General features: G+C 38.9%; 1 protein-coding gene across 3 annotated transcripts in view; it reads right to left on the reverse strand.

Moving 5' to 3' along the window:
• Positions 1 to 1,259: 1,259 nt before the first annotated feature.
• Positions 1,260 to 13,482, reverse strand: part of ADGRA3 (adhesion G protein-coupled receptor A3) — a 60,440-nt gene continuing 48,217 nt past the window's right edge. For all 3 annotated transcript variants that reach the window (XM_074865905.1, XM_074865906.1, XM_074865907.1), the window contains 5 exons: positions 11,504 to 11,628; positions 10,849 to 10,972; positions 6,469 to 6,614; positions 3,042 to 3,137; positions 1,260 to 2,840 (listed from right to left, as the gene is read on the reverse strand). In XM_074865905.1, the coding sequence (XP_074722006.1) occupies positions 1,598 to 2,840; positions 3,042 to 3,137; positions 6,469 to 6,614; positions 10,849 to 10,972; positions 11,504 to 11,628 (1,734 nt within the window). In that variant the 3' untranslated portion in view covers positions 1,260 to 1,597. The remainder of the gene's footprint in view (positions 2,841 to 3,041; positions 3,138 to 6,468; positions 6,615 to 10,848; positions 10,973 to 11,503; positions 11,629 to 13,482) is intronic.

A 13,482-nucleotide genomic window follows, 5' to 3' on the forward strand; every position in this document is an offset into this window, starting at 1 on the left:
GACCTGTATCTGTATTCGAATAGATATACTTAACTAAAATACCCAACATGACTGAATTAGGTAACTAAGCAGTCAAATATATACAATCCAATTTCATTTGTTGCTTAAAAGCTGAGTTGTGCTATCTGTACTAGATAATACAGAAGCGTTTTTTTGCTATTTAATGCAGGTGGTTTTAGCAAAACAGCCATCAGTACCAGAACCAGGTAAAATCCCAAGCATTACTCTGCAACTACAACCTCAAATTTGTCACATCAGCAGGATGACACAAAATGAGACCTTGTTTACATTGAGGTATCAAAAATTTAAGTAAACTATACTCCTAATTGACAAATATTCTATAATATTTCATTTTACATAATATTTTGACCTTGTCACTTTTGTAATTATACTGCAATTAAATTTAAATTAGAGTTTAATTTACAACTTTTATTTCTCAAGATTTACGTTACTGTAAAAGATCACAAGTTTTAGCTATTTCTACTTCAGGATTTTACATGCTTTTTAAAATTGGTAACATCAATATAGCTCTGCTACTGAAACTTTTTTTAACACAGATGCTGTATAGCATTGGAGAATATTATTCTGCAAATGGTCACATACAGGCAAGTAAAAGTGAACTTGCAACTCAAAATGCTCTCTCAAGAGTCAGCTTGTACAGTGACACTGAACTTGAAGACCCTGATTTTGCAAACCAATCATACTCTTAACAGATTATCCCACTACCACCTATGAAAACACCTGCACTATTATCCTTCCACACTATTATCACTGAATGAGTTTTCACTGACATGTACTGATGATTTTTGCAAATTAGCACCTATTGTCTGTGAACAATCATAACCATCTTAATTACAAATGATTAAAACAAATTAAAAAAACACCCCAGTCAGGTAATTATGAGAGCAAAATATATTATCCAAAACACTACGAAGTAAACTAAAACTGTGGAAGAAGTACATCAAAATAAACCACAGCCATCTAAAAATACACCTAACTTATGCAGCAAGCATAAGACAGTGATTTTGGAGTGAACAAGTTGCCTGTATACTAAAAATCTCTTTTAAGTGTATCTTCATGTCAAACAAGTCTAGGCCTTATGCTTATATAAGTGAGCTACCTGCATTGTGTATTTCAGACACCGAATATCTTCTTTAGTAATTGAAACCCCTAAGTTTCAGATACTGAGGTAGTAAAATCAAGCTGACATTCAGTGCAACAGTCTTTAAAAAACCCAACAAATAAGTGCAACATTAGGCTGCTGGGGAAAATACCATTTATTATACATTTAAATACAAATTTGAAATGTGTTGTGGACACATCTGCAGGGTTACAGGTAAAAAATAAAAACGTACAAAGTCACCTTCTGCGTCTCTCAAGACTGACACTTCAAAAAAATTTTCACAAAATACCAAGAGTTCATCTTTGTAAGAACACCAAAGATAACAATGCACACAATCTTTTGCTTGGCAGAGTATCTTAGTCCCCTCCCTGCATAAAGTACCTAGAGTTTGTAAACAGCCTTTAAAAGTGTTAATAGCTTTAAGGAATGTGTAATCACAGTTCATATGGATTTGTCTCGCAATGAATTATAATGCTACACAGTAGTTTCGTGTTTCCATAACCCAGTCCTAATATTACCAGTACTGTCTGCAGTGAGCAAGGGTCCATCCTGTCCACTGCTTTTAAGAGGTCCATTCTGAATGGCTAAATTTAAGCCATAAGATTTTTGTTGGTTTTCAAGTTCAACCGCTATCGGTTTCCTTAGAATATCTTTTTTGTTGTTGGTAGCTGCTGTTTTTTCAGTATTTCTGCTACTTTTTGGAAGTGTACTGCAAGCATCACTGCTATCTTGTTGGGACTGGTTATACTGACGTTCTCTATACGCCAAATAGGCTCTTCGGCTCCTCGAATGCCCTTCGCTGTTGCTTTGTCGACTTTTAGGTAAGCCATTTTGCACACTTCCTTCCACACTTGTGGGAACATCATATGCATATTCTCTCAATACTGCAAGCCTGCTAGCACGATGTCCCTTGCTTCTGTTCTTATGATGCCGACTTGGGTGTCCGTTTGTCCGAAACTGTACCTCTAAGGGAGCTACGTGCATTTTGATATCGTTATCCACTGAATGTTCAGTAAGACTGTTATCAAGTTGAGGACCTGTATTCAATGGCAGAGAAGTAGGGTGGCACTGAGCTGCTGCAGCTTGTAAGTTAGTTAGTTTACATCCTTGAGAAGAATTTTTTAGGCTTGATGCGCTTTTATTTGTGCATGAAGATTCCGCACTACTGTTGGTGCACTTGGGGGCCTCTCCATTGGTTCCACTGGAACTGGAGGGCTGAACATTTACTTGCACTGAATACGTACTCCTTCCAGGGCAGCAAGTCATTATCCAAGCATGCCTGACATCTTCCCTGTTAACACAATGGTGCACCATAAGAAAGGCACTGAGGCTTAAACATGTTACCCCAAAAAAACAGCTGAAGATCAGGTCCATGGGATAATACAGGGAAACTGACAGAGCTCCAAAGATCCACAGAGCAACATACAAAAGCAAAGTCAGGCCCACTCCCAGCAGCTGTGCTTGAAAACTGTGCTCATTCTCCAAAGCAGATGTGGAAACTAGTGACACCGACAATGAATCTTGATGAGCCAGTTCCCCATGTTCATTGGTGGCCAGACGCTGCTGTTCCTCAACAGGTTCCTTAAGTTCATATTTACGTTCAGGGTGACGTTTTAGTTGTATGAATATGCTGAGAAAATACATACAGTTTATGAAAATTATAAAGCTAGCTGGTCCATAAAATGCTCCTAAACTAGGTTCCCAAGTCATCCAGCAACTGGAAAAGAAACAAACCAAAGAACCAAAATTAACATCTTCTCACAAGTCACTTAAGTTAGGCTTTATCAGTTCATAATGGTACTTTGAAATGATCTTGGCTGTTACATTTTCTGGAAGAATCAGAATTAATTGCAATGAGTACTTAGAAAAGCAAACCCATGAAGTCTTATGACAGAGCTCTCAGTTATATGGTACTTACTAAGGAGCATTAGGTCTGCTGCCATAATTTCGGATGTTTGCCGCTGCTGTTATTCCACAAACGATGATAGGGATCCCTCCACCAATAAGGTAGAATCTAAAAAGTAAAGCCAGTATATCAGTGGCTGCTTAATGGGAATAGATTTTATATAGTCACCATGAAGGAAATGAGACACCTCCAAGATTCTGGAAAAGTGTAAGTTCTTTAAGAAAATAATTAGGGTGACTCAGGTTTGAACTTTGGCAATATCGATTTTTTTTAAGTTTTCCTCACTACACATTTTTTCCTCCTGTTTCAAACCACCTGTCTCTCACAGTTGCTCACCTCCCTCGCAGGCACTGGACAAAGGTATACATGGTTAGAAGGAAGAAGCAAAAGCTGGCAGTTCAAAGTTTTAAGCTGCTGGAAAAGAATATGGAAACTTAGAAGGAAAATAGGAAGTGGTATGTCTCTCGTTCCTGAGATGATCTTGCCTAATATTACGGACACCATGTTCAGAAGATCAGCCATAGGAACTCGTTACTTGTTTTTTTGTGTGGAGAGGTTTGGGGTTTGGTGTTGGTTTTATTTATTTATTTTCAATGGACTCTGTAATCTCATAGTATACACCTCCGGCCAAATGAAACAGATCTTTGTGGCAGATTTTACTCTACTTATCTTTCACTACAAATTACTAAATCACTGCCTCAAAGATGAACCACTACTCACACAGGAACAGCTAGGTGAAGCTGGTTCTACACAAGGCAAATTGTTACTGGCAGAAGAGTGAGGCAATATGGATTGTTTGTAGTTATAGTTCAGTTTGCTGTATTGAAGGAACATGTTTACATTCGACCTTGAACCATACCAAGATATCAAGGACCAACACCAAAAAAACCCCAACCCAAAATCCAAACCACTTGTGTATTGTTGTGTCTTAAATCTTCACCCATTCTTAAAAGCACAAATTACAAACCAAAAATATCATGCAACAAGGAGCTATACAGACAGAGTAGTAACTAAAAGACATATGCAAAGTATGCTAGAGGAGATGCAGTAATATTAAGATTCTGGGACAGTGCTGTACAAGCTAAAACTTAAGTTAGATAAAAAAGAGAAAAACAAATCTAATGACAAGAGGTATACAAGAGTAAGTGTTAGGATGGTAACAGAAAATAACACCCAGTAAATAGTGAAATGCTATGTTTCTAAGTAGAACATTCACCCAGTATTTTCATTATAGTAATACAAGTATTTGTATTGTTATTTTATTTCATGCTTTACATGGAATAGCCCATTATTAAGATCTTCAGCAAGGTGTTTTATAAAGTAGTTCTTTTAGTTAAAAAATCTGAAACCGTTTCCTTTTGATTGGAGTCTGCTGAACAAAATACCATTTCTGCATGACAAACTCCATTTTCTTGTTGTGATTTGCAGCTAAGGACATGTTATTTTTACACCTTCTTGCCTGGCGTGGCAATGCAATATATTTGGCATAAAGTTTTTCACAGTTAAGAAATTCCAACCAGTGCCAAGTGTTGCACTATCTTCTCAACACTGCTACTGTGAGCCACAGCAAATCTCCTCTCTAACATCTGTAGCTGTTTTCTGAAGAACACCAGATCCATTTCAAATCTTTTCCACCTTGTTCGTGATCTGTGACAAGGTCCCATTCACACACTGAATGAGTATCATCATCTCCCACAAAATTGTCTTACACGCAATGAATTTTCCAAAATAAAGAATAAAGCTTATATATGCTAGAAGGAAAGGGAAAGAAGCTTAACAGGTATGAAAGTCCACCCTCAGAAAATACCTACAGGACATGAAGATCAGTGTAAACATCATGTCTACCTATCATCTGCAAGGTGGACCTCTTTAAACCCAAAGAGCATAAATCAGAATAATTTACATATGGCAAATAAGGAGAAAAATGTGTACCGACATACACTTATCAGGGTTTTTTTCTTTTCCTGTTCCAAAAGACCCTTTGTAATTCTGAAAAGGCATATGGAGGAGGCAAACAGGGTGGAGGCAAACAGAGAATAAGTTGTTCTGTCTCTAAAATCAAGAAACAGTGGGCCTGGTAACAGTAGGTGACTAGTTCCGCACAAGCAAGAACTCTTGCACAAACCTCTTTGCTCTATGCCACGATGGGAAGTTTAAAAGACAACTGAATGGAAAAAAAAAATAATCTTTCTATAGCTGTTCCATGCAAAAACATCATACATCTGACTGAGGAAATTCCTGATCTGCAAGAAGTAGGACATTGAGAAAATCTGAAAAATATGAAGCACGTTTGCTCTGTTCTGATACTTGTCTCCAGAGTTACTGCCATTGTCACAGATAAGGTGTCCAAGTCTGAAATGGTATGTACGTGTTTATGTCTATGCAGAGCTGAACCTGTTGAGGCTGGTAATTTTACTGCAACATTTTCCAAACCAAGAACTCCATAACAAATAATAAGGGATAGGGGAAAAAATAAATCAGAACAGATGTTAGAAAGGCTACTCAGTACCCTGCTGGAAGGCATGCAGTTGGTGATGGGCATGATATCCTACAGTGAATACAACAGATTTACTTTTACTTAAAAGAAAAATAATAAAGTTAAGGAAAGCAAAGACAGCACTTAAGTGATAAAAATATTAACCTTCTACCTAACTGATCAGTTAAGTATTTCTGTATGCTTGTATATAGTACTACAAATTTTAGTTGGTGATACTCAGAAAAGCATTTCTGATATTCTGCAGTCTCTGTACTTTAAAATCAAGCCTTCTAAGTATTTGCCTATAACTAATCAAAGTTAATCAATTTCTGCCACCTTGTGGAGAATTTCAGCTTAGCAGTTTTTAATTAATATCCAAAGGCTCAGTTAGCTACATGAACAAAGTATGTTAATGTTTTCTATTAAAAGTATTTCACAGATAATTATCCCATTTCAGTGATTTCAGAAATAAAAATTCTAAGAGAAATGCTTCACAAAACCCACTATTTCATTTAATAATGCGTGATACCTGTCCTTCAAATTATTTGTTAGCAATCTTTGGAAAACATATTAAACTTTATTTATTTAAATTGCAGTGTTTGTTAATTGTGTGATAACACAGTTCTCCAGATTCTTTCTTCTATGATAATTTATTGGGAAGTCTTGCTATCTAAAGTCGTAATCAAAGCCCCAGTGGTGATGCTGAAACACTTCAGATTTCTTAATTTACAAATCAGGAACACAGCACTGCAGGGGTAATACACTATGTCGAATCATTCTTCACCTCATCCTCCTTAGCATAATGCTGAGGAACAGAAAAATCTGGAAGGGACTTTAAGGACCTGGAAAGAAAACTTCTATGAAAGGCACTTTGCAGAAACAGTAGTGACCTGTTACATTTTTTGGTCAGAATATAAGCATAGCAACCTGGGAAATAATGAGATGCAGAAACAATAGGCTCACCTCAGCATTGGTCTGGGTGGAGGAGGTGGCTCATCAGGATCTTGACATCTTTTTGCTTTTTTGGTCACTTGCTTGTAAATATTACGAGATGTCACCCCCAGCCACAGTACTGTCGCAAGAGTGGAATAATGGAGAATTATCCCAACCTTAGAAAAAGTAAAAATAAAAATAAATGCCCAAACATTTCCTTTCCACCAAGTTAAAAAAAAATCAATCATTTAACATGCAACTTGCATAAAGCCTGAATTTTCAAAAGCTCAGTTCAAGAGAAAGAATCCCCCTCTTAGTTTACTATGACTGTTCTAAATGTCAAGTCACTGGGTTTTTCAAAATGTAAAATATGTTATGCAAACCCATCTTCCTATCAGTTGAGTCCAGGAAGGCTACATAGCTGCAGTTGCCTCTAGTGGAAGGAAAACGTAGTAATGGAGGAAGAACTCTGCTGGCCAACATTTTTAAGGTTACATATCAATCACACACTTTAGGAAACTGTATTTTACAAGACACTTAACTTTAAAATGTCTTCTTTTACAGATATTCAACCTGAAACAAGTAAGGGAACCCCAAGCTAATGATATTGTGATAACTACATAGCAGGTGGCAAAATATAAACAGCTAATTCATCAGCAATTTTAACATAATGCAAAAAAAAAAAGTGTCATACTTTAGATATTTAACCAGCCCAAACATTAAGGCAAATTCAGCCTCACAGACTGACTATGCACTACACTGTTAAGAAAATGGTTGTCTGTCAGATCCTTTTGCATCTGCATTACTTTATAAACTGAACATTGTTTTCTTAAAATAAGTTCTGGGAATTCCCAAGTCCCTGGGGTTTTGTCAAGGAAAAGGCACAATCTGGTTGTCCTTTATTTCCTTACTTATAAGCCATGAAGTGACTGCAAGAAGTAGGTTTCATATATTCCTTAAATGACAGCACACATGCATGGAAGAGGTAACACCTCAGTTTCTGTTAAGATGACTGGAGATGGGGGTTTTTTGCAAGTTTCAATCACCAGTAAAAGCACAACTCTTGGAATTTCTCTTGGAGGATTACTGTCTCCAAGAAGGCAAGAAAAAAGATTACAGTTTGTCAAACTATTTCCTCATCGCCATATGTGTGTGTATGTATGCACAGCATATGCATGCACACAGACTACCATTCTCCTTGTATTGGTAGGAGAAAGGTCAGGGACATATTTTATAGTGACACTTTCAACTGGCAACATAAAAACTACTGTGAACCAACAAGGAGGGGCTGGTGGGGAATGTGAAGTTCAAGGGCAGCCTTGACTACAGTGACATGAAATGGTGGAGTTCAGGATCCTTAGGGCAAGCTCACTACCCTGGACTTCAGGAGAGCAGACTTTGGTCTCCTCAAGGATCTGCTTGGTAGAGGACCATGGGATAAAACCTTGCAGGGAAGAGGGGCCCAAGAAAGCTGGTTGATATTCAAGGATCACCTCCTCCAAGCTCAGGAGCGATGCATCCTGACAAAGAAGTAGTCAGATAAAAATGCCAGGAGGCCTGCATGGATAAACAAGGAGCTCCTGGGCAAACTCAGACACAAAAACGAAGCCTACAGAGGGTGGAGGCAAGGACAGGTAGCCTGTGAAGAATACAGATAAGTTGTCTGAGGAGATAGGGATCAGGTTAAGAAAGCTAAAGCCTTGACAGAATTAAATATGGCTGGAGACACCATGGGCAACAAGAAAACCTTCTATAGGTACACCGGTGACAAAAGACTGGGGAAAAATGTGGGCCCTCTCTGGAAGGAAACGGGAGACCTGATGACCCAGGACATGGAGAAGGCTGAGGTACTCAATGACTTTTCTGCCTCAGTCTTCACCAACAAATGCTCCAGCCACACTGTCCAAGATGCAGCAAACAAAGGCGGGGACTGGAAGAATAAAGAACCATCCACTGTAGGAGAAGATCAGGTTCGAGCCTGAAGGAGTCCATGGAACCTCATGAGATGCATTCACGGGTCCTGAAGGAACTGCAGATAAAGTGGCTAAGACACTCTCTGTCATATTTGAAAAGTCATGGCAGTCCAGTGAAGTTCCCACTGACTGGGAAAGGGGAAACAACCACCACTTTTATAAATGGAAAAAAAAGAAGACCTGGGCAACTACAGACCAGTCAGTCTCACCTCTGTGCCTGACAAGATCATGGAGCAGATCCTCCTGGAAACTATTTGAGGCACATAAGGAAAATAAGGAGGTGATTGGTGACAGCCAACATGGCTTCACTAAGGGCAAATCACACCTGACAAATTTGGTGGCCTTCTACGATGGGGTCAAAGTGCTGGTGGACAAGGGAAGAGCAACTGACACCATCTACCTGGACTTGTGCAAAACATTTGACACTGTCCCACATGACATCCTTGTCTCTAAATTGGAGAGACATGGATTCGACAGATGGACCACTCGGTGGATAAGGAATTGGCTGGATGGTCACACTCAAAGAATTGTGTTCAACGTCTCGATGTCCAAGTGGAGAGCAGTGACGAGTGTCGTTCCTCAGGGGTCAGTATTGGGACCAGCACTGTTGGTGACATGGACAGTGGGATTGAGTGCACCCTCAGTAAGTTTGCTGATGACACCAAGCTGTGTGGTGTCGTCAACATGCTGGAGGAAAGGGATGACATCGTTGACAGGCTTGAGAGGTGGGCCTGTGTGAACCTCATGGAGTTTAACAAGGCCAAGTGCAAGGTCCTGTACATGAGTCAGGGCAGTCCCAAGCACAAATACAGGCTGGGTGATGAGTGGATTGAGAGCAGTCCTGAGGAGAAGGACTTCAGGGTGTTGGCTGATGAGAAGCTCAACATGACCCAGCAATGTGTGTTTGCAGCCCAGAAAGCCAACCATATCCTGGGCTGAATCAAAAGAAGCATGACCAACACCTCAAGGGAGGTGATTCTGCCTCTCCATTCTCATAAGACCCCAACCTGGAGTACTGTGTCTAACTCTGGCAACCCCAACATAAGAAGAACACGGCCCTGTTGGAGCTAGTCCAGAAGAGACCATTAAAATGATCAGGGGGCTGGAGCACCTCCCTTATGAGGACAGGCTGAAAGTTTCGGTTGTTCAGCCTGGAGAAGAGAAGGCTCCAGGGAAACCTTATAGCAGCCTTCCAGTACTTAAAGGGGGATACAGGAAAGATGTAGAGGGACTCTATCAGGGAGTGACAGGTTGAGGGGTAAAGATTTTAAACTGAAAGAGGGTAGATTTAGATTAGGTAAGGAACAAATTCTTTACTGTGAGGGTGGTGAGGTACTGGAGTATGTTGCCCACAGAGGTTGTGGCTGCCCCCTCCCTGGAAGTGTTCAAGGCCAAGCTGGACGTGGCTTTGAGCAACCTGGTCTAGTGGAAGGTGTCCCTTATGCTCAGTATATAAAGTAGGCGGGTTCTCTCTCACTTCTGTTTTCTTCGCTTTTTGACAGGGGGATGTTTGTTTGTCTTGTGAGAGCAGGATGTTCGTTCTCCAGTATTGCTGGCCGGGAGCAGGCTGGGTATCGGCTGGTGGGTGGTGAGCAATTGCATTGTGCATTACCCATTTGTACTTCCCATTATTGTTATTGTTTTATTACAATCATTAAACTTTTTTTTTTTTTTTTTTAAAATCTCAACATACAAGTTCTCCTTGTGTCCCTCCACTCTCTTCCCCCATTCACCAGGGTGGGGGGAAGCTGAGCAACTGGCTGCATGGTGTTTGGGCGCCAGCTGAGTTCAAACCACAACAGAAACTTCTATGAATTACTGGATGGAAAAAAGAAAATATTAAAAAAATACTACTGATATCATCCCAAAGCAGCAACTGCTATTATACTGAAACCCTGCAACTGAATTAGAGATGGCCAAATGTTAGAAGAACAAATCATTATAAAAGAGCAGTCTCAAAGCTAGCAATGCTTGTTTAGAGAAAGCATGGGTCTCTGACTGGAAAAAATTCGCTCTCCCTCTCTTTAGGTTATACTGAGCAAATGGAAATAAATATTTTAATACCCATGGAAATCAGTTTTCACATGGTCTGTAAAGGCCATATACAGGTTTATAAAACAATTTCATAATACGTCGCAAAAATAAAACAGGTAAAACTTTTTTTGTGATACCATTTTGGGCAAAAAAAATTTCTCTTGCACTTCTGAAATACTTTTCCAGTTTTCAAGTAACAAACTGATTTTATCTTCGTGGCTGGATAAAAACACAAGAGAAATCTTTAAGGTAAAAATAGATTGACTTTTTTGGTCTAAATTTTACATTCTGATGAAAATGACTGTATAGTACTACTGTTCTGTAGGAGGCAAGGTGGGCATATACATATATAGGACTATGAAACCGGTAACTGACTTTTTTCAAGTTTTGCGTGTTTACTTACTGCTTGGCAAATGCTGGCATTCCTGGTCTGAGTTATGCCTCCAATAAACATCACACATGTCAGGAAAATATGAAAGCTCAGGTTAACTAGCATATGCCAGCTTTTTACACTGATCCTGATCACACTGTTAAAAGAAACAAATTAGACAACATAAAACACAGCTGCATTATTGTATTTCAGAAACTAGCAAGATACACTTGTGATAAATGAGATACAATTACTGTTAATGATTGTTTGACTACCACATACTTTGTAATCAAATATAATCTCTGTTTTTTATTCCAAGAAATTAAAACACCCTCCTATTAACCAGCTTTATACAACTATTTGGGGCTTGATTGAAAAATTTTAGGCTTCAAGCTTTTACATCAACAGAAATATAAAAGGCTGAACAGTTTGTTAAATTCTACCACCATTCTTGAGTGGTCTGTTCTTTCATCATGAAGCAGAAGTGAAGAATTAAAGAGATGCATGGTTATAAGAGCTAAATTGTTATCCTCAAGAACAGATGAAATAGCTACTGGCTTAACTGTTACTTTGCAATAACAAGGTTTAAAGAAAAAACCCCAAATGCAGATAACTATACTGTGTTCCTATCAAAAAGTAGTCCTAAGCACTACAAAACTAATTTTTTTGTCATAATTTTGATTCATACCTGTGATGGTATATGTAACTGACTATGATCATCAACAAGCACATTAGCAAAACCATGGCAGTGGCATAAATTACTGGATGCAAAAGATCAGCTGGCTGCGTATATAATTCAGCTCCTGTCAAGTCCTGACAACAAAAACAAAAATGACCATTAGTCCACATTATCTCTTCATTTTGTAGGGGCAGGGAGAATGGCAGAGGAAACACAAAATAAAGAAATAACAGGAACCTTCTAGATGAAATTCCTTTCCCCCTGCTACAACCCCGACCCTCCAATTATTTATTATTTGATGTTCCTTTCTTCCACAATTACCTGCTATTGTGGCTGACCTTTATAAATGCAGTCACACATCTTATAAAACACTTAAACTTCATATATGCTTGAACACAGAAATGTTAGCAGCTTATAGACACACACCATTTTCTTCTTACTTATATGTATAGCATGTAGAACAACTGTGTGTTTCAGTTATGATTATTATCTTCTGCAACAACCCAATGAACGTTAGTGCCCTCAGCAAATTTGCAGATGATGCTATACATTGGGGAGACTGATCAATAGATTGGATGATATTCAGAGGGATGTTGGTGAGCCAGAGAAACGGGCTCATAAAACGTCATGACATTTAGCAAAGAAAATGTGAAAAGATCTGCATCTGGGATGGAATAACTAACCCCATGCACGCAACGATACAGGCTGGGCACTGGACTGAACAGAAAGCAACCAAAGAACCACTTAAGGGTATTGGTAGGCAAAAGTTGACCACAAGTCAGTGTAGCCTGCAGCGCAAGGCCACACTTTGTTGTACGAGCAAAACCACAGCAAGCACATGAATTGATTATTCCCTTCTGTTCAGCACTGTGAGACCACCCCTGCAGAACTGTCTTCGATCTGAGGCTCCCCAGCACAATGCACTGACATACTGGATGCAGCAAATCTAACAGATCATTGGGACAACTACCAGGCTGAAGCTGAAAAAGCTGCATTTGTTCATCTTTAAGAAAAGGAAGATAGAAGTCTCATTATTATATCGAGCTACCTACTGGGATGGAGTCAAACTCCTCTTGGAGATGAACCATGAAATGGTGAGAGGCAATGGACATTACCAGCAATGTGAAAAATTCTGATTAGATATAGGAAAAAAATTCTGATGAACGTGGTCACATACTGCCCAGAGAGACTGTATAATCTCTGTCCTTGGAGATACTTGAAGCTTGACTGAATATGATCTGGAGCAGTATGATCCGACTTTGAAGCTGATCAAACTTCAAGCAGGTAATTGCACCAAATAATACCATGATGTTCCTACCAGACTGTTATTCTATGATTACTGCTTGACCAGAATAGATAGCTGATAACGCAACTATTATTCAACAGCTCTTTAGCATCATTCAAGTTTTCTGAACCCACCCATCAAAATATTACTTGAGGAGTAAGCATGAAATGGAACCTTGGACTGTTAAAGCATGGCAGTATTTCAAATAATATCTAAGGAGTGATATTCTCATTTACTAACAAGAACAGCAAGAAGAAATAATTCTGTCTGGATGCTGTTACGATTTACTAGGGTTCCATTTTCATAATGGTAATGAACACTAAAAAAAAAAACCCAACCAACTTCAGTCCCAGCACAAAATAAAACAAGTTTGCTTAACAAAGATTAGTGGGATAATTAAGATTTTTTCAGAACAGACAGGATACAGAAAATTCTCTCACTTATAATTCTGAGTGAGAGTCACTCTTAAACCTCTAGAGTTGGCAAAGTTCAAAAGCGTACGGAGGTAAAGAAGAACAAATTTAGCATTCACAAAGAACAGTAGAACATTAGGAGGAAGCTTCAGGTCGTTTTGAGAAAAATCACAGTGATATACAATCTGTTTTTAAGATTAAAATGGGTAATCTGATTTCATGGACAGGAGAAGAGTTCTTGAAGTTTACAATTAAATTAGTCAGCAGTCTCTTCACCACTCCTTCAATTG

The sequence above is a fragment of the Strix uralensis genome, chromosome 4, assembly GCF_047716275.1.
Source record: "Strix uralensis isolate ZFMK-TIS-50842 chromosome 4, bStrUra1, whole genome shotgun sequence".
NCBI classification, from domain to species: Eukaryota; Metazoa; Chordata; class Aves; order Strigiformes; family Strigidae; genus Strix; species Strix uralensis.